Raw genomic sequence first — 22,836 nt, 5'->3', positions numbered from 1 at the left:
ATTTCTACACCGAACTCTTCAATTATAATGCAGCTGCGTGGAGCGAACCCGTCTGACGAAAAGTCGATAGTGTATTTCTTCGCGATACGATTGCGCGACAGTTTCCGAAAGTATCTCCAAGCGATTTCAGTTCCCGACGGTCATTTATAATTCATAGTATAATATAATTCATGAATTAATAACGTCTCTCAGAGATACGTATATTTGCCTCAGCCTTCGAGAGAATTAATTAATAGTCGCATTTGACATACGACGGCACACAGCCGCTGGTTGAAGTTATATAGGCTGCGCGTTCTACGATTTGCGATCGACGGTGCCGATTGAAGAATGTAGCGCATCTCTTCTTCTAGGTCTTCGTTCCTCGGAATCGAGTGAGAACGACGGGTTTGTGCGGCAGCTCGGCCCGTATTTCGAAGCGGAGGAGCGTGCGGAGAGAGAAATGGGGAGGAGAGCATCTAAATAGAGGGAGTGAGGCGGCAGGGAGGCGCGAGGGGTCGAGAAAAGTGGTTCCGGCTGCGTTTTCTCGGCGTAAAGGCGTTGCTTCTTTGCACCGCAAATTGAAACCCTCGCTCTCGCGCCGCAAGTTGTTCGATTAGGAAGTAATTATATGGGGATACGTTTCACGTTCCCGAGGGAACGCGTAATTCTCTCGGTCAATTACGGTGAACAGAAAAGTGGCTCCGAAAAAAAATTGGCATTCGAGATGCGCGTGCCTTTCGCTCGGCCTCTCGCTGACAATATTGTGACAAAGGCAACAATCGTTGTAATTAAGTGCTTTATTCAATTATAATCGAGCTGCTTTGATATCGAGTTTACTGTACGCACGCGAATCCTTATTTTAGCAACGTAAAGGAAACGTTCGTATTTCATGAAAGTGCGTTTTTGCAATAATCTTTCTCTCGCCTTTGATTAATGCTATTTGCCGGCAATTAACTGTTCCGAGAAAATAGACGCAAGTAGGAGTTGACGAACGTGAAGTTATCCCGACTCTTTTAATTTCAGTGCATTTGATGTATTACGGTTGATGTATGCGGTTGATGTATGCAGTTTACGCTTATTAAAATAATTTCTCCATTACTGAACGCTCAGACAAGACTTTACGGTTCGCGGCAATCTCGTGGCATCTTGTGCGAGTCAATCTCGCTAAGCACGCACGTCGTTCAAGGTACTTTATGCACCAGGACGAAAGTTTCCAATACGTACCACGCCCTTGGGAGACGTTAGTTGTTCAGGGAAAATGGCGGGAGAAAAGAGAAATGAACAATTGACGAGCATCCCCTGCTTCTAACATATAAAGTATTAAAGTGACTTGTATATTGGCTGAGGTAACTTAAGACCAGGATAGGCGATATTTGTTCGAAATTCGCGCTTGCAAATTTGGGTCGAAGTTATTTCCTCGGAAATTCGTCGCGGCAGGTTCCCACGTATTTTCTCTCGCGGTATTTTCACGCCACTTGAATTATGGGTAACGCATAGACGCGATATTTCGACGAAAATTTTTACGCGTGACTTCTAATAATAGCGATGGCCAGAAACGGACGGTTCGATTACGTAAAAGCTTACGTACATCTGCCTGTAATTACGCGATACTGTCTCTGGTGGCCCACCCACGCGAATGCGTTGTCCATTTCACGAAAGCGAGCGAATCGATTGCTTTCGAAGCGCGTTCGGAAGCGTAATCGCGGAAAGCCTTTCTATCTTTCCGATGTAATGAGTGTCACGATTTCTACCGCGGACAAAGACGGGATACGCAGACCGTATCAAACATGTTGCGCTAGATCGAGGTCATTAGTCATGAAATCTATCGGACAGAGACTATCGTTGCTGCGAGTGCACGCGTACTGGGAACAGTCAACGATGACGCTTTCCGGGGATCGTCGGCGGAAGTGTGCCTAGAAGAGAGAGGGGGGATCGCAGCGTGAACTTCGATCTCCTACCCATAATCCGGAATTTCCTATCTTGCAGAGAAATAAGGAATTAATTATACATTATTCGGAACCAATTTATGAGTCATCGCTTTACGAGAAATCACGTCGTTACTTGCATTCCAGCCGAGCTTCTAGAAATACAGCATTAGCGAGCGTTAAGAGACACGCTAAGAGTATAGGTACAGATAATTCCTGGCACAAATAATTTCGGTAGCGCAAACAGAAAGAAATACCGTTTACTGAAAACTTCTTATCTGAGTTCGTACTTTGTACTGCGACGATTCATGGTTGGAAAGAAATATATTTTGTTAAATATTTTGTGTTACGTTGGAATATTTCAATTAAATTATTTTATTTCTCAGTTGCAAACTTAAATAATATAAATTTTAAAAAAATTGTGCGTTTTTTCATAAAATACTTTTATCAGTCCTTGATAGTGCAGGCTTGATTATCATTATCATCTTGATGAGTTTCCTTTCACTTGGCACGTATATTATCATTAAGGATGTTGAGACACAGTTAAGTATGTACGCAGTATTGTTAGGTATTGTTATAGCACAGGAATATCCACATTGGCTATCTCGACACGCGCATTTGTCATCCTTATCAAGAAAACACCTGAGACTCTTAACGTGTGCATCCGATATTCGTGCAAGATAGCTTTATTAGCTCGCTCGGGGGATCCTTGAGCTAATACCCGGTTGTGAATAAAAAAGAACTGTCGAACAATTTACAGAGATCCTCTTAACAAGTACCACAAAAAATCGGCTCAAACTGCAAACGCTTTTTATCTGCAACATGCACGACTGTATCATTTTCTCTTAAATCGCTTTTCTTTGTTAGATAAAAATTTTGAGCAAAAAGTTATATAAAAGATTATTGCAATTTTACGGATAAAATTAAGTAAGAATTATTAAAAGGTCGCTGAGTAAAATCCAAACGATACAAATCGCTTTGTGAAAATTTAATATCGCCTCTATCATCGACTCGTTAACGCAGATTACGAGTTTCACATGCAACTTTGTTTTGCCGAGCAGGGAAATTCGTTAGTGTAAATTTTCCATCAAAAAACGCAAATTTGGAAAGTACATGTCTCACTGTCTTTCATTGGCCAGCAACAGTACGCAGTATCGACGGACTCAAGGTTACGTGATGAAGACAGGAGAACGGTACGGTTCGTAACCGTACAGGTGCAAAGTTCGGTACAAAGGAAAGCGAATCTAAAATAGCGGAATGTTCCGCGCGCAGTTCGGAACAAAGAACGTCAGCAACCATCCAAAGATCAATCTACATCAATTAATCAATGCGATATAAAATCTGAAGTTCGAGAGTCCAAGCAGGATGTGTCGGACAATAAAATCCCAGGATTACGCGAGCTGAACGAGTAAGCCGTGCTCCGGTGGGCCTTGCATTTTTCTTCTGCTATATAGAACAATCCGCTTCTTTATTTCCTGGAAATATCATCAGAGATTTTTCCAGCCGTGCGTTAATTCTCAACTATCACGTTTCGTTCAGAGGCGAAGTAATCATCGTAAAGTCCTAAGAGTGTTTTCCGCATTTTCTAGTTCTTTAATTTGCTAGAATGGACCTATTTAGAACCAATATAATAAGTGGAATAAGCTTTTTCTTAATAAAATTATTCAGGTAGCGACGTTTTTCAAATCATAAAAAGAGAACCATCGCCGAATTGGTTCAAATATTCGGAATGGAATGAAAGGAAACGTGGAAAATTCGATAAACCCATATCCTGTCAGAATGCATTTCTTTCTCGGCGATCATTGTTCCAGCTGCTCATGATGCTTTCGAAACACCAAATTGAATGCACGAACAGTGGAGCCCTAATTATTAATGAAGGAATGTGTTCTCTGCGTATTCTACATTACTAACATAATAAACAATGTGTCGCGGCGTGGCTAAATGATACTTGCGTCATTCTGAAACCAAGAATCCGAATCCGAACTTCGATTCTCATTCACGAGTGCAGATGTCCGCCGAATGAACTTCAGCACTGGCTTGTGTGTGTGTACCCTCTCTCTCTCTCTCCCTCCCTCTCTTACGAACCGGCCGTATCTCTTTGTCGCGCTTGTGAATGCCAGGCGAACAGCCTTTGGTCCCGTCCTTTGGTGCAGTCGTACTCGGGACCGGTGCAGCCGTACTCAATGAGTATCACCAGCGGGTTCAGTGCTAGAGTATCGACCCAGGGCATGTGATGGCTCATTCTCCTTTCTCCTTCGTTCCTTCCTTTCCTCCTCGCTCGCACGAGAAATTACAGTTCCCTCTCCTATTTTCTATCATCGTTTCGCTCGGCTTTCCGCCTGCGCTCTTTGTCGTGCTCTCCTAGAGTACTCCGCCGTCGCTACTCTAAGGTCGATACTCGCGTAAACGTGCACGGGAATTCCGCCAGTTTGGTGCGACCTCGCTTTGTTGTACATGCGCGGTGATCAACGATGTACGACGAGGAAGAGGCACCCCGTCCAGCGTCTTTAAAGACCCGAGAGCCTCGTCAAACGATAATTATTTCTATCTTATTTCTTTCTTATTGCTTCTCTCGGTATCTTCGTTTCTTTGACTAATATCCAGCAATATATCGAGCATTGTAATCTTTTATTTTTATTGCTTGAATCTAAGTAATATTTTACATTTGACGGAGTTAATTTGTCGATTATTCTTATCTTGAACAATTAAAGCGATACCACTCTTTTTAATGCAGAGGACAGTTACGTGAGCAAGCGATAGAAAATGAAAAACTTGCGTGTGTCTTACTGAATTATTCTGAATCCCGCTTATACCAGGAAACACGTTACAGGAATTTTACAGCTATACGTTCTCTCACGTAAAGGAAATTCGTAGAAGCAACAATGTGCTCATATCATTGCAGTAATGTGATGACTAATGCGTCTAGCATGTAATATCGGAGACTGATTAAGACTAGTATCGGGTCCTTGATTAAGCATACCACGAAGACCTTTGAAATTGGGAACTATAAATTTAATTGCTTTAAAACATACGCAATTAAGTTACCCAGCTATACTACGATAGCGTAACCGCTATATGATTAAGTTAATTGCATGCGATAAAGTTCCAAAGTTCAATATTTGCCATGAATGTTTTAACAACAACCAGGACAAGGGCTATCCTTGACTTTAACACGAACGATAAGCAAGATGCGAAAGCTGTTAGAGCGAGATATAAAAATATTCTCGAGATTGAAGTAGAGATATTTAAAAAATAGAGACAACGAAGAAAAATTAGAAATTTGTTTCTTCTCAAGAATAACAAGTCTATGTGAAACATTGGTAAACTGCGTTGCATATACTAAAAGGCATGAATAAGAAAATGCCGGAAAATGCTTTCTTACGAATCTAGTTGCGGGATGAGGGAAGAAAATTGGATGACAAATTTCCCATGCCTCGTGTGTTTATAGTTTTCCTTATTTACGCACACGACTCTTCCGCTCCTTTATACGAGCCCACCAAATCGATTTTCCATAAAAAGGAGAGAAAAAGCATGCAGTTGACATTAGGAACGAATAACTTTTCTCGTTCGCGCGGCCTAACAAACAACGACAAAAAGAAAAGAAGAAAGTTATAAGGCAGGGTAACGATCGCGCCATCGTCGCCGCCGTCCCTGGACCCTACCGCTCGGCTCACTCGGTCTTCGGTGGAGATGGTATGGAGGTGCACAAGAGCTCGACAGCTGATCGCGGTGGTGAGTCGCGGAGAGATCGGCGCTCTCCCTGCGTCCAGTCGCAGTGCGCGTTGTGGATCCGTTCGGTGCGTACCCTCCGATTCTGGTTCGATCGGTCACCCGGAGAATCAGCTGTGTGAGTGCAAAGCGTTCGCGATCGATCGCTCTTGAACGTTCATCCGGAGTATGTCCCCGAACGAATGCGGTGTTACGGACATAGTGGTGGCGGTGCATCAGTAATCAGACGACACGAGAGATTCGATACGTGGGGTGGAATCGCGGCTTGGTATCGTGGCGTATTCCTGAGCGAGTGCGAGGACCAGAGTGGTGATCCCCTTTGTATACCCAGAGACACTTCTGTTCTTCCGCGGTCCACCCGAAGGTGTTTCGGACATCAGGCCGAAGATGCGGAGCGTCGTCGCCGTGGTATGAATTCGAACGTCGCGGCGGTAGCTGAACCCACTTTTGCCCGAGGGTGAGTTGTCTCCTTAACGTTGTCGATTAACGATGCGCCCGTGCAATGGGACGGGCGTGTAACACGGTGTAACTACTTCGGTGGTTCTTCAGCCACTCTTATTGCTAGCTGTGCGTCATAGACACCGCGGATCTGCCCCCTCGTCCACTAATGCGGCAATCAATTACGGGATAGAAGGAGGAATTAATTTATTCCCAAGTGCAGCGGTCATTCCGCTTTATCACCGATCCTTCAATTAACTAATTAGCCTCGCTATACGCAAAGCGACGATGTGAATGTATCGTGACGCGCTGTGAAATCAAGCTCCGCGTAACGATGTTAACGCACTGATCGCGTACTTAGTAACGCACGCGATTTATCCGGTCATCGACATATTACTCTTCAGTCTCTATCGTAAGTGCTTCTGCTTCCATTCGATTTTTTCGTCCTGCGATTGACGTCTCCATCTCTCGTCTTTGGCGATTTGGTGAACGCGGGAGAAGATCTGTGGCTCTCGTGATTTATATTAATTTATTTTTGAGACGATTGACATCAACGGAAACAGTCATCGTTATTTCGCTTGTTATTTCCGCGATACGATCATACGGCATTATTTGCAGCATACGGAAAAATCTTCGACTAGAGATGCGTTACATTTATAGCTGCGTTCGTTATACGATTGTGATTTTGCTGTATAGCTTTTATAATTCTATTTAGAGATAATTTGTTAAATGAAGTTTCCAACATTATTATCATGCCACGTAGGGCGGAACAAGAGATTCCTCTGTCTGATAAAGGCAGACTCAAACGTATCTAGAACTAGAATCAAGATCCGGGTTATTTAATAAATGCCTTGGAATCAACATTAATATAGGACAAATGTACAATAAGCGAATTGCATCGAGCACGTGTCATATATGTGCATAACATCGCATTTAACGAGAAGAATTTGCATATATCAATATGATCAATCGTACTTACGTTCAGAAAATTGTTGTCCATTGGCAGACAATATATATAATAAATTCATTAGTGCAATTGTTACCGCGATTAATATGGGAAAATAAATCTTACATGAGTTAAGTGCAGCTCGTCGGGAATCCCAAACTGAACTTTATCTCAGCGTTGCATTTAAAACTAAACGGGAATCGCTTTTCCGCACACTCCATGGTAGTTCCGAGTTCCGAGGTACCTTATCAGACTTGCAGAATTGATTCTGTTGTGAGCAGAGCGCTTAATTAACGAAAACTCGGAACGATCGAGCGGCTATTGCCGCTCTGAGGCTGATCGGGACGTTTAGCTGTTCAAACAAAGAAGGTCGCTTGGCGGCCGACCGACCGATTCTGGAACGTGTCGTCCCGGAATAATAAAACCCGAACAATCCCATTTCGAATGGCGCCTAGCTGCGGGAGTTGCTGACACAGATGAACGTTGCGGCGGAAACAGTGGAAACGGCGCGCGGTGGGTACGCCGTTGCCGTCGTGTGCAATATGCAATTGCGCGCATCGTGCATCACAAACACGCGACCGGCGTAATTCCTGACACGTGCACGCCCTGCAAAAACAGAGATCTCGCTGCCGCGGTGATTTCCAACGGTCAAAATAGCCGCGAACTGATCTTCGATTTTCGAGATTCTGACACGGGAGATACGCGGAAACAGCATCAGCAAGATATACTGTGTGCATACTGTGTGCTGTGTAAATGAGAGATATGCCCTGAATTATAGCATAACGTACGCACAGTGCTGACTTAATCCCCTTTAGGATTATTGATGTTCGAACCCGAAGCCGGTCCTCTCCCTTCCCTCTCCTCCATTTTTATAATTAATGAATAAATAATTTTATTATATTTTTAATTATTTTGTTTGTATATTATTATTATTTTTTTTTAAATATATGTAGAGACGTTTCTCTTTGTTTAAAGCGAGAAAAACTCAATTTATTAAAAATATGTTTAAAATTTGAAACATTTTAGAATATTGAATCAGTTGCGCTAAACAAAGAATTAATCGCGTTTGCTCTTTTTTCTTAGGAATACATTATATATCTTGACATTACAAAGTAAGTTTGGATTGTTTGGCATTTTCAATATTATGTTATTATAATCTTTTTTTATTGTTTAGGTCAACTTATGACTCCCGAAACGTGTTTGTTCAGATTCTTACAAAATGTCAAACTCCTCAGAATATCAAGGGAATAAATTAGAGAGGCTTCAGTTTCGAGATTTACCTGTTCTGATAGCATCTGCAAGCAACGTTGATCAGAGATTTTTATAAATTAAAGATAGCCCATTCTATCGCAGCATCGTCACGAGATTTGCTACTACTTTACAATTTCGCCGTGTGAAATTTGCTACTACTTTATGTTTCACTGAAAAGTAATTTTCTCTAATGAAATTCGCTTTTTACACATTGTGCAAAAAGCATACATTGCAAATATCGTGTACAAAGACTTCGCGTTCGAGAAACAATAGTTACATCAAAAATATTAGACTAGACCCTTCAAGACACACGGTGGTTTCTGAATATACCCTAAACCTACATCGTACTTTCAACTGCGATAACATTAAAGTTCTTGATTTTAAAAAAAATTGTTATAAAAGACTTATTTCAGAAATAATTCATATCAAAGAATGAAAACAATGGAATTAATTCTAATAAAAACACTAAGGCCGGTATTCATAATCGGTTCTTATTTCAAGACTGTTTTAAGTAATGTCTTAAGATGCTAATACGGCTTTGTGATTGGTTCATGACGTCTTAAGATTGTACTTAAGACGGTCTTAAATATAAGAACCGACTATGAATACCAGCCTGAGAGTTTCTTGACGGCGCATATTTTGATATCCTTGACGAAATTTCTAACATTTCAGGTGTGAACATCGTAGATTCTTTTTTTTTTTCTTTACTATGTTTATTAGTTATAATTGTAATAAACTATATCTATCAATTTTTTGACATGTAGGGGAGACCGGAGCAAACTCGACACTTTTTGCCAATTTAAATCTATCGTAGAAACTTGCCTTTCCACTGTAAATGCGTCTTTATGTGCCAGTATTATGAACGGAATTTGGTGACATTCTGAGTTATGGTGTAATTTTTAGCGCGACATAAGTGTTTTTGATGGTAAAAAGTAATTTTTCTCTCGAAAATTTCTATACTCTTTCATCGAGCTTTACTCTTGCCTGAATCTATCGCGCGGTAAGTGATTTTGACGCGAAATTCGATGCTTTATACGAATCCGATAATAGTTTTTGCATATTTTCAAAATTTTCATGTTTTTGGAGTGACAAAAGTGAAAAACGAGGTTCGGGGCAAAGTCGACACCATGCCGTTTTATCGGCTTCCAATAACAAATAATGTTTGTCATATAGCTATATGGCCCATGGCAAATGTGTGCGCCTGTCTAATCGCGAATTTACTTGCATAAATTGTTTTTCAGACATGAATTTAGATGAAACTAATTGAATGTTTAACAATTTTTGTTCTCATTATTTCCAATGATTGTTTTACTTAATTCCGAATTTTTGTACTTTCTAAATACATGACGAACAATGTATGTTTAGTTTCAGACAATAAAAAATAAGTTCCAGATCAAATTGTGTCGATCAGGCAAAGTGTCGAGTTTGCCCCGACATTTTTCAATTTGAAAATTTGTCTTCGCGTCACTTTTCCTTTCCTGGGGGCAAAACTAAGCGACGTACAGCAAAATTTCCTTAAGCAATTTTTGTACTTGAAGGAACACTTTAAATGTGTACCATTAAATTTGTTTGATTAATTAATTGTTGAAAATTGCCTTTGAAAAAATCGTGTCGAGTTTGCCCCGGTCTCCCCTACCCTTAGATTTGTGATGATGGGAGGCAAACGACAATTGGTTGGGCATACATCTTTTCTATTACTTCTTCACATTCTTATAAGTTTCAGTTTTTCATTAATTTTTTCTCTAAAAAAAATGTATTAACCCTTTGCAGAACACGTGTAATTTTGTTGCTTCCGTCGAACATGTAGGTCTTTTAGGCTAGTTAAGATTTTCAAGCTGTAATAGTGCCATAAAAATCTGAAAAAATTCAAGTATACTTTCGAAGGCTTTAAGAATCTATTTATACCGTTATATATGCCTGATTCTTGTTTAGGTTTTTTTAATGAGTCCGTAAAGTCTCCGAAAAATTCAAAACTGAAATATCGATCGGATCTTTAATGCCTTACTTGTTCTGCGAAAGGTTAAGAGAAGTGCAATTATCATGTTTATACCTTCAGACTTTAATTTGGATTTCGGCAATTGGTATTTGCATTCTTACTTTGGATTATACAGCCTTTTTCTTTTTTTAATTGACTTAAATCTTACACCATCTGACTCGAATTTTCACGTGACATAATTCTTCTGGACACTTTGGACAAGCGTATTCTCGCCTCTCAACGACGAATACGTCAAATTTTATTTTAACTATTGAATTCACGACATAATAACTCGAACATAATTTGATTGTTAAACAACGTTACTTATAAAAAGATCATGTTTCTTTCTATGGTCGTGGCCTCTTATTTTTTGATCTTACATTCACATTTCTCACCTTTTTTTTTTGTTATTTTTGGTAATTTCGACAATGTTATATATAATCAATGATAATATCGCCGTTTTAATTTTTCGTTATGATTATATTTGTTATTTTAATTTATATTTTCAATCTTGTACTGAAGAAGATTAAGTCAAGTCGAAACGTATATATTAAATTTCGTTTTTTTTATATTTGTGTAAATAAACTATTTATTAATAGAATATGTTTTTATTTAGCTCGTATCATTGGTCCGTTATCTCATTACTCTTTGCATTGCATGTAACGAGCCTAGCATTCTAATAATTTAAAGAATAGTGGAGTTATTTTGCTACATATAAATATTCCATATACAGAACTTCGAAATATAGAGTGATTGATGGAAAATATAAATTGGCACATATAATCATTTTCTTATCTCAAAAAGTCAAGATAAATTCCAACAAAAGCACCTCAATAATTTCTATAATTCAGAACAAGAAATTTGAAATTAGTTATTTTGACGGGGTTGATTGTTGATTGTTTTAGTAAAGTGCGAAGTGTATAGTAATTTCCGTGTATCTTGTCTCTCCGATATTTGATTTGTTTCTTCGACTAAAGAACACTCCTTCTTTTGTTTTTCTTTCGGCCGGCAATAATACGTCGTCTATACGCGATACGGATAATCCGTTCTTATCAAAAAGAGCAAAATTCAAGTTCGCATTGTGGAAGTTATCTTTTTTCCGGGAGAGAAGAACGTCACTGTGTAGTAATCAACAGTAAGATTTCATCTGCCAATTTCCTGAAAAGAGAGTAAAGCCCTATTAGGAAACTCTGTTTGCCGTTATAATGACGCAAATACCGATTACACTTTCTCGTGCGTCGCAATGGATTTCTTTGTTCTACATCTACCGCTGACAATTCGAATAAAGTATGTTGGTAGGTTTTAATGCTGACACGTTTACCACGCCGTATGTATGTTAGACGCATTACAGATATTAAGACAACCACTATTATTCTTGGTGAAACCAAGCGATATTCTTCTCTCCGGTTGAAAGCGACGATTATTCAAAGTTTGTTCGATTCGCGCGTGTATCGGTACCGGGGGAACTCATGCATATTTCTCTGCAGATTTGCATGATAATTCATAAAGAACATAGAATATAGAACTTAGCTACCGACATTATTGTTCGAAAATGACTGTGATATGTCGCGGATCACGATAACATATTTTTTTTTCTTAATAATTTTGCAACATTTGCAGCAACACAATGGATAAACACAATTTCTATTTTTTCGAGTGTTTTTCCGGTTACTCTCTGGATTGGTATACGCAAGAAAACTCAATATGCACATTATTTTAATAGATGCGCGTTTGCGATTAGTACGAGAAATACGTTGTATATAATATATATTTTACTTTAATTATGATGAGAATGGCGTGTATCAAAATTAATGAATTATATTATTTTGTTGTTTGTATTAAGTCTGCAAATACAAAAGAATATTCTAATAAGTCTAATTGTAAGTTAAAACTTTTTTCCAAAAAGTAATTTTTACACTCTAAACTTAAGTTTAAGTTTACAATATAGAAATTATTTTGTGCCTTTAATTTTTTGCATTCTTCTACAGGCACGAAATGGAAAATCTATCGAGTTACACGTTTTAACAATTCACGGATTCACGCAACGAATCTTATCGACTTGAAAGAAGAGATGTTCATTTGGTTATCTCCAACATTTATATATACAGTATCTAATATTGTCGAATCGATGGGCTTCCTAGAGACCATTCTCAATCGACTGGTCGTATTATTGAAATCTTCCGTTTCGTCTCTCTTAAAAATTTTTCGATAATACAGCATTGAAATATACAGTACCTACAGTTACGATATCGTGCGTCACGGCATGTTCAGCTAACCGTATGACAAAGACGAAACAGAAAATGTTGCTTCTGATGGAGACGCGACACGATTCTTATACGCTGCAAAATGCCCCGACAGTTCTGAGCCATTACTTTAAGTGCGCAGGATATCATAATGGAATTCCAAGTGTTGCACGCTGCCTGAGTACTCTCAACGGGTTGTACCTTTGACAACTTGGACTTGTCCACGCTTTCGAGTATCATTGTCTTGTCGGAATAAAAGTCGAGCGTAGAAATAAGTTTGTGTGTTGCTTGGTGTAATAAAAAGTTATTCTAACATGTAAATGTGCTTACAGCACGATTGGATGATGGCTGACCTGAAGAATCTCACCCTGGGCGGTGGCGGATCATCCAGGTACAGCGGCGATGAGCAGGTGCAATTTATTCCAGGTGGGAGTCATCAGGTGACGATCAGATCACCCCCTCCCTCCTTACATTTGGAAAATCTAAACAATGTGGTCCACGGGTAAGAATTTATTATTATATTGTGATTGTTATACGCTTAATTATTATTTGTGCGTTATTCGAAGTTTGGATTTCAATTTGAGGCCGCTAGGTTAACGATAAATTGAAAGAAAATAAAATTCCTGCTATAAGTAAAAATTAAAATAGCAATAATTTATCGTTTTTAGTGCTTACGATTATTCATAACAATCACTCGTAACGTTAAAAATAAAAATTATATTCGAACAATAAAAACATCAGTTACGTAAAGATTAATGGAATCATTGATATATAAATGTACACGTAAACATAATTGTGATTTTAAACTTTACACGATGCTATGTTCAGCTTCAAGGTAAAAAATCAAAATCAGTTAATAATAAAATAAAAGTCAACGGTAACGAGTTAGGAAAATTAATAACACGAAACACGAGAATGATCAAGGTGAATTATTTCAAAATAAATTTGTGAAATATATTTTTTGTATAATTTAACGGCAAATTTTAACGAATTATTTCATTAAAAATATTTAAGATAGTATTACATTAGTGTTAATAATTTAGTTTTTATTATAATTGATATATTTTTTTTATAATGGAGAAATCTGTATATCATAAATAAGTGCCGTGTGCATAATGCGTTTTATACATAAAAATGAACACTATACATAAGTTCTATACATAAATGAAAAAAATAAAACACATGCAGCCAATCAAAACATTTTATTATAAGTAAACTGGCACCATTGAAGTAAGATTTAAACTTTAGCCGAATGTATACTAGATTAGATGTTAAATCGTTAAATAATGAATAGCTGAAAATGCATTGAATTTCTTACGAAATTATACGGTAAAGGCAAAAGTACAGAGAAAAAAATGAGGAATATATTTGACCTGATTACATAAAAGTCTTTCCTTATGTAAACGATAAAAATTTGAAACACTATAATATAGGTAATATCAAAGCTATTATATATTTACTTGACTCATACAAGTATTGGTACTTATACAAAAAAATTTGATTGATGAAAGCAAAAATAATGGCTGATGGAATTGAAATAATAAAGATTGCGTTACTGTAATAGAATAGAATTTATTTACTTCAGCTTTACAAAAATTAGCCAGGAAGGGACTTGGTTTACAATTAAATCTTATCCTCACTCATCCGTCCATACCATGCGTACACTCACTGCTCTCTTAAACTAACCTAACTACTTAAACTTAAATCTATCACATCCTTATCTTTGGCTTAATTTATTTCCTTTCTTTTTTTAAATTCCTTTTCCCTTTCCTTCCATAATTTCCGCAACATCTTACTCTTATCTAAATCTAGATTATCGCTCCACAGCCTTTTCCACTTCTCCGCCCCGTCATTACCTAAATCCTTAAACCATACACTTACTCTCTGACATTCCTCTACATAGTGTTCCATACAGTCATTGCCATCGCCGCACAAAATACATTTTTTACAATTCTCTTCTAACCAATATTTGTTTGCTTCTTCCAAATTTCCGCATCTCAGTTTTATTAAAACTCTCACATCATCACCTATCCTTACCCTTTTTAAATTATTCTTCTTTAAATATTCCGGACCTCCATCTAACTTATCTAACACTCTATATCTTTTATTATACCTTACCTCTAGGATTTTATTTTCTTCCCATTGTCTCTGATTATCCGTTTCCCTACTTATTATTTCATTCTCTAAATTCGCTCCCTCTTTTCTCAGTTCCTCCAGTATGCCTATTCCCCATCCATTCCTGTTGTAATATCTTTTTCTCAATACCATACATATCCTTCCCCCCATAAACTTCCTTTTCCTTCCAACAGTGCCTTACAATATCTCCTCCCATACCATCTAAAATTCTTTCTTCATATCTCTTTGCCCTTATGTCTCATCTCACCTTTAATTTAACCATACCTATTATAGTTCCGTTGATATCACATACCTTGGTGTACAAAATTCTATAGCAAATATCCAACGAATATAGTCCATCATTATTTTTTCCAACTCTACTTTCTCTTTCCATCCCCAAATTTTTACCTCATAAGCCATAACGCTCTGCACCAAATATTTAAACATCATCCACCTCCTTAAGAAATCCTCTCTACATAATCTTTCTCCTAGTCTCCAGACTTTTCTAACGCCGTCCTACCTTTTTTCCTCAATTCTCTAATGTGATCCTTATAGTTACCCTTTTTGTTAAACGTAAAACCTAAATATTTAAAAGTCTGTACCTCTTCTATATATTTTTTACCCCATTTCCATACCTAGTTGCCTTCTTTTCTTTTCCTATTAAACACTAAAATCTTTGTCTTATCTAATCTTATCTACCTCTATTCCTCCTATTCCTCTCTTTTCCATTACCTCAGCTAAATCCGCTATATACAGATTGAACAGAAGTAGACTCATTATGCGTTACTGTAATATAATTTATCTTGCTGGTTATAGAGGGTTTTTAATGTTTTATAATTGCTATGTCATTAAGAGAGATTATTAAATAAATAAATCAAAATTGTTACTAATATATTATTAATAGCTGATGATTGTAAAGAAAAAATAAAACTGTTGTGTTAAAGAAGAATTTTTACATTATTCACCTACACAATAGATGGAACAGTATGGAATAGTACTTAGAAAGAAGGTCTCCAGATTACCTCGAACTCTATCAGACAGCCTTCGTTTCTGGCCTTAAGAAAAGGGAATCTAGTTTCTTTGTTCGGCCTCGGGTTGAATATAAACCGCTTATGATTTACCGTTTAGAATTCTATAACACTTACTTACGATTACTTACTACGATTGTCGATTTTGATATCGATTTACGTTATACGATGTTACATCATGATTTCTTATAGAAATGTTGTTTGATACAAATTTGTATCAGACAATACACATTTATATGTATTTGTATATAAATTAACATCGTCCATCCGCACTCACGACCACTAAGCTCTTATAATGTTTAATTAATCAAACAGTTCTAGAATCAGCATAAACTATTATTTAACATCAAATTGATTTTTTCCTCAATTAATTATGTTAAATCTGTTATATGTGATAAACGTAAAATTAATTTTTTATTTTATATAATAGTGCTATACTAAATTGCTTCAAAAGATGCAGCGAATTGTAACTAATGAATCTAATAATCATATGAAGATTAGTTTAGTTTGTTGTAAATTAACCTTTGTATCATAATCTCGAAGATCAAGCTATTAAAAATAGCAATAGATTCATTCCGATGTACATAAGTCAGAATTTGGCCGTGCGTCATGAAGACTATGAATGAGGGAGGGGAAGAATACAACCCTTGGATTACACGCAACCTTTTTCCTTAAATACTGAGGTCTAAAAGGGATTTCAAGGCTTTAGCTTCGATCGTGCTTTTCTCAAGGCTTGTCCTTAAACTTGGTTTTTGACCAAATTTAATCTATTGCCGCTAAAAATAACGTTCAATTTGCATGCTAAAATACAGAGCTCCATTATAAAATGACGTAACTTATTCTGTCTGTAGGTAACTTATTCTTAAATTGCGTATCATGCAAGTAAACTTGTTATTGTCAAAGCTAATGAAAGTCAGAATGAAAATCCCCTGCGATATAAATCTTTTTCGCGTGCAAGAATAATTGAGACGAAAATAATGATTAAACATAATAATGCACAACTAATTAATCACGCTAGCTTTTTATCTCGTTTATTATCTCAAACGATAGGAAAACTCAATGATAAATCAATTTTTTTTAAAGTCAAACTAAAATTCACAGGTAGAAAGAACAGCGATATATTCCGAAATATTCAAGGATATTCTGTATTGATGGATTATTATTGAAGAATTGCTTATTAGCATGACAATTGATTCTAATTTCAAGGCTCGTATTGACGATCACGGTCAAGGTTTTTGACCTCGCGGGAGCTTCGATTAAGCATTTCTCGAACTTGAGCATTTTCCAAGACCGAGAAATGCGCGAACTCATACTTGCATACGTGTGTAGTTTAAGCTCTCAGTGCTCTCACTCGTAATTTCAATTGCAATTTCTTGAAAGTAAACATCGGTGTGTGTGTGTGTCGCGAGATACAGTCGGTATTCACGAGTCTCTGACTCATCGTCGAGTGCACCCGTAACGCACCGGACAAAGACGCCTTTCCTTTGTGCGACTCTCTCGATGATTCCTGAGAGTCAGTAGAGCGAGTAAAAAGATACATCTCCATGTTACTGCGTTTCATCATATTTCGTACGATGAAGATATAAACTAGTCCGAAGCAATATCTCTCCCCCCTCCAAAATAAATCCTAAAAAAAATATATATATAATATTTTTATGTCTTTTTTTTATTTTTTTGTATGAGCAATTTATACGGTAAAAAACCTTTTGTATTTGAAAGGATTTCTATCTGTGTAGAAATTTTCATGGTAAATTTTTAACATACACTGGTGATAATGTAACATATTGCCATTGTGTTATTTTGACTTTTCTGCGTGAAGTTAATAGTCAACGTAAAAATAACATAATTTATATGTAAATGCACGATTTCCTGGTGACATATTTTATAAGTATTGATATGAGCACCTAAATTGTGTTACTTCCCTCTCTATAAGAGTCTCCATTTATTAAATCGACATCTTCCTTTATATATATAGATGTGCAAAATGGGTGTCCAAACCCATTTGAAATAAAAAATGCAAAATACTTAGTTGAAATCTTTTCATTTAAAAATGCAAAATACAAAATGCTTTTACAATTAGACAACTAAAATAGGAAATGGGAAATAGGCATTTTTAACATGGTTTTTAAAATAAAAATGTTTTTTTAAATATTTGTTTTTATATTTATTTATATTTAAATTTTTATTTTTTATTATTTGTCCAGTCCAGATCGTAAATGGCATTTTTCTCTCTAATTTTAATTGTATATCAACGGTTCTGTTTTACTTATTATTATTGTTTGTTATTTATATTTCTTATACTATTATTTCTTATACTTGACTTAAATTCTTATTTCTTTTAATATAAATTTAAATTGTAAAAATTTAATTACAACTTCTCCAACACGTCACATACTATTGTAGTTATAATGTGACAAAATACATTAAAATAGTCTCCTTTTGCAATTTTAACTGCAAATTTCTTAAAATTGTGACGTGATAGAGCAATCAAGAGACACGGTAGTGTCTCGCGCCAAGTATACGCGAAGTGAGACCGCACCGTGACTCTTTTACGCGAACGCACGATTTAATAAACGGGACCGTATTCAGCGTTAAAAAAATACGGGAAATGATTGTATTCTTGTTTGTGTGCTTTTTTTTGTTAAACGGTGTTATTGATATCACGATTAATTTTTAGTTTTCAAGAAAAATGCATTTAAAATAGAAAATGGGTACCTCATAAAAACCATTTAAATGGAAATGTAAAATAGTTTTTGAAAAAAATGTTGTATTTTAAATGCAAAATACAAAATAGGCAATTTACATTTTGTATTTCCATTTCAAATACATCTATTTCAAATAATGCACATCTCTATATAATAAAAAGATATCGCTGTCTTCTGTTTTTTTTTGCAAGAAAAAGAGGAAAAGGAATAACATTCAATTTTTTTTTAAATTAAATTTAACATTATAAATATGTTAATGTAAACTTTGCTTTCAGATAGCGTCTATGTGTTACAATTTTGTGCTAATTTTTTACACATTACTGTTATTTATTTACATATTTCCCTTTTATTAGATTAACATAAAAATTAGAATGGATAAATTAGGACATGTAAAATGTGTTAAATTTAACACAAAATTTTTTACTAAGTACGGAATATAAAGTACTTCTTTCTTAAGTAGTTGAACGTAATTCAGTGCTATATTGCAAGATAGATTCTTTAATATTACGGAAAAATAGGAAGTTGGTACTTGGCATTTTAAATTTTTATAGTGTTATTACGTTTTAATATCATACATATGAAAAATCGATAGACAACAAGGAGAACTTATAAGACGAAAGTTTGCAAAGAGCAAGGTTTTGTAAGACTTGGCTATACAAATGCAGACAGGCGTATAGAATCGAGTTGAAGTTTCGCACGCAATATTTCTATTACCTGATATTATCGTCAGCGAAAGTATCGAAAATTACGCATTCGCATTTTGATCACGCTGTCTATTCGACTGACTCATTTGCCACGCGGTCAAAAATACAAAAATACGTGCCTTGAAAAATTCTCCATTAAATTTATTAAATTTGTAAAAAATCTGCGCATACTTCTCTCTGCAATTTATTAAAGTAACAAATTAAAATAAACTAACAATTTTACCATTAATATCATATATTGTAAAGCTAGATAATTTAAAAATAAATTAAGCTAAATTTAAAAGTAATTTATTTTACATGATAAAAGATAATAATAGCATTGTGCTCTTTTAAATTTATGTGTTTTGTGATGTCTTGGTTCAATATCTAAGTCAATGATTTTTAAATGCGCTTATTCATGACTCTAAGTAAAGCTTTTGAAAGTGAGTAATATCCGTCGGGGTGGCAAAATAAATGCATGAAGTTTTATTGATTCTACTTGAACTTCAAATCTTTACGAGACATTCCGATTACCCAACTGCCGAATAAGTGTGGCTATTTTCATTGGCGCTGTCCGTTGAGTGCAAATTATTTGGTCTTTTTTTTGCGAATTAATATCAACGTTCTCTCGTTTCTTCGGGATTTACTTACCGCAACGTCAAACTTTACTTACCACTTTTATTGCGTTCCATTGAAAGTTTTTCCAACGCGCGCGATCACCGATGGACGATAGACGGATATACGCAATAAAATTGATTGCTTTGGCGAGTATAATAAAAAGGCGAGGAAAAATTTTCCCGTATAAGTATGATCGATCCGCGATTCTCGCAAAAAATTAAATCACGATAGTGAATCATCCAAATGGTGATTAGAGACAGTCACAGAAATATTTATATCGATCATCTCAATACAGCAAAGTTTCTTATTCATGTCTACCCGAGCGCAAAATAGTAAAAATAACTGATCCCGTGTTTTTGTCTTCCTTTAACGTTAGAAAATAGTAAACTTTCACGCGGCCCATAACCGCGGCAGAAATTGCAGAAAATTTACGTTTACAGCAGGAAACTCAGAGCGCACGTACAATCGTTATTAGCTACGAGACGTAATGATGCACCGTGACGATATACGATACACAAATATAAGGGAAACGATTCTGAAGAGATGAACTGAATTTTTTCTACGTGCTAGATTTATTACACGCGATTATAATACTATTGGATAAATTCGATATCGTATTTTATGCTCATTGGACATTGCGCGGTAATAAATTCTTCCTTAATGCACTTGCAAATTATAGTATAAATCGGAAAACCCAAATTTAATAAGATAGGAGGAGACATCACGTACACCATTGTTCTTCGAATGCTGAAAGTGACCATGAACTAAATATTCTGTGTTCCGCAATATTGCATGCATCTATCTCACGTTCAACAACGCTCTACGTTTTCGAAGACAATCGGTCTCATTACTCAATGCTACGGATTAATTAATGGGATTGGCACTGCTTGTCACACACGCAAAATAAACGCGAATTGCGTTGAAACGTTGAAGAGGATGTGCGCTTAATATCCAATTGTTTCTTCATCCGATATCGTGTGCACAATAAGGCGAACTCATTTTTCAGTTAATTACAGTCTTATGGAGCATACTCCTAAAATTTCGTTGATTCGTAGTCCGCATTCAACGTGGCGAGGATCGCATATAGATAGCTATTTTTTAACGTGTACAGCGGTTTTGCGCTTCTCAAGCAGGAGACAGAAGCAATACGTGGGCGTTATCATAGTACAACATATATGTTTGGCAAGGTCACGCTAAGACACGTAAAAGTTCAGCGGATTTCTGCGATTTATAGAGCACCCTATACGCTAAGCTCGTTATCGGTCGAATGCAGACATTCGGTGGGCGAAATTAACGAATGGACGTTTCGATCGTTGTTGCAGCTCGCAGAACAACCTTCACTGCAGTTGCAACGGCACCACGTCGAACGGGGCTGCGGCTACGGTGTGCACCGGTGGTGTTCTGGCCAGGAAGGTGCCGAATCACAGCGGCGCCAGTCCCGGACAGAGCAATAAGAGGCCGGCGGTAGCACTGACGCATCTCCCGAAAAGACCGCCGGTCGACGTGGAGTTCAAGAACCTGGCCTACAGCGTGTCCGAGGGCAGAAAGAGAGGTGAGTCTCGAGGATGAGCGGCAATTGCAATTACACACGTCCAATTCCCGGGAGAAAATCTAATTCGCGTTCTAGCAGCGCGCGTCGAGTTCATTATCAATCATTAATCGCGCGATCGTTATCGCGAGAATGAAATAAAAAAGAAACCGAGGTGGGACGAACGAAGCCGCCTACTGTAATCAAATTAACTGCTTATGCCTCGGAATAACGTATCGGCACGGTGTATTTTCGACGCCGCGCGTATCGATTCAATAACGCCTCGCTGTAGAACGAAGACGTAGATAATTCAAGAAGTTAGAGTGATCGGGTTGAAGTGGCGAATCGAATATGCGGGGTACCATGCGGTAGGCTTTTCGTCCCATCGCAACGTGTGTGAACGACCTGGCCGAAAAAATCGATAGAAATGTACGGGCATGCAGGTAGACGTTTCGGTGCAGTTGCATCGTCCGCGCGGTGCAACTGCACCAGCGATAAAGAGGTCAGCCAGGGGTTTTTGTCTGCCCGAGGGATATTCAATTCGAATGTATCTCTATATAATAATCTGGCGAACGTCATTGGCAAGATCGTAGCGAGAATGTTGGCAATCAGCTATCGCCAGAATTGGAGCGCGTTTAGATCTTTATATTATAAAATACTAATTTATTTATTTTTGCTGGATATATTTGTCACTTCACGTTAATCAAAATCGGATAATGCCACTCATATTTAATGTATCTCTTCTATAACTGTACATAATAGTGATACACGCTTGGAAAGTTTCAATTTCTGAAACCTTTAAATTTTCTTAAAAATTTACAAATCTTTTTAGTGATATAATCACGCACTGCGGACAAAATGTTTTAGATTATAGAGGAACATATTTCTCGCGTATCCTCCATTTCTCTTTATTATCTTCGCTTTATATTGCAGGATACAAAACCATTCTAAAATGCGTAAACGGAAAATTCAGATCTGGAGAGCTGACGGCGATTATGGGACCGTCCGGCGCTGGAAAGAGCACGCTTATGAACGTTCTAGCAGGCTATAAGTAAGATCATTTCGACGGAAAATTAACGGCGCATTTGGGTTGAGCGAGAATTGTAATCGTTTTCCGATACCTTCTAGAACGTCGCACTTGAGCGGCTCGGTGCTGATAAATGGAAAGGACAGAAATCTCAGAAGATTTCGGAAGATGTCCTGCTATATCATGCAGGACGACCAGCTTCTACCTCACTTGACCGTTTACGAGGCGATGACCGTCTCGGCGAATCTGAAGTTGGGGAAGGACATCAGCCAAGATGCCAAGAAAGTAGTGGTACGAATAAACATGATTTCTCTCCTCTCGTGTCTCTCCTCGTAATAGAGACATAAGTCAGACTATTTCAGCAAGTCTCGTGCTTGAAATCTTTCCTTGTAATCGAATCGACAGATTGAGGAGATTATCGAAACGCTTGGCCTACGCGAAGCCAGCAACACGCAGACCCAGAGTCTCAGCGGTGGGCAGAGGAAGAGGCTGTCGATAGCGCTGGAGCTCGTCAACAATCCCCCGGTTATGTTCTTCGACGAGTCTACTTCCGGCTTGGACAGCTCTTCTTGTTTCCAGTGTCTAAATTTGCTCAAGTCCCTAAGCAGAGGAGGTAAAGTTTTATAAAGGAGTTTATAAAGGAGTC

The 22,836-nt window shown here is 37.2% G+C and overlaps 1 protein-coding gene across 1 annotated transcript in view; it reads left to right on the top strand.

Annotated features, from left to right (window-relative positions):
• Positions 1-5,583: 5,583 nt before the first annotated feature.
• LOC112454061 (ATP-binding cassette sub-family G member 4-like) overlaps positions 5,584-22,836 on the top strand; it is a 21,827-nt gene continuing 4,574 nt past the window's right edge. Inside the window, exons 1-6 of the mRNA XM_025015251.1 lie at positions 5,584-6,090; positions 12,819-12,988; positions 20,958-21,187; positions 22,097-22,214; positions 22,292-22,481; positions 22,596-22,803. Coding sequence (XP_024871019.1) covers positions 12,828-12,988; positions 20,958-21,187; positions 22,097-22,214; positions 22,292-22,481; positions 22,596-22,803 — 907 coding nt within the window. The 5' untranslated portion in view covers positions 5,584-6,090; positions 12,819-12,827. The remainder of the gene's footprint in view (positions 6,091-12,818; positions 12,989-20,957; positions 21,188-22,096; positions 22,215-22,291; positions 22,482-22,595; positions 22,804-22,836) is intronic.

This window comes from Temnothorax curvispinosus, unplaced genomic scaffold (genome assembly GCF_003070985.1).
Source record: "Temnothorax curvispinosus isolate PA1 unplaced genomic scaffold, ASM307098v1 QBEX01004775.1, whole genome shotgun sequence".
Lineage (NCBI taxonomy): Eukaryota > Metazoa > Arthropoda > Insecta > Hymenoptera > Formicidae > Temnothorax > Temnothorax curvispinosus.
This window is presented reverse-complemented; position numbering and strand designations above follow the sequence as displayed.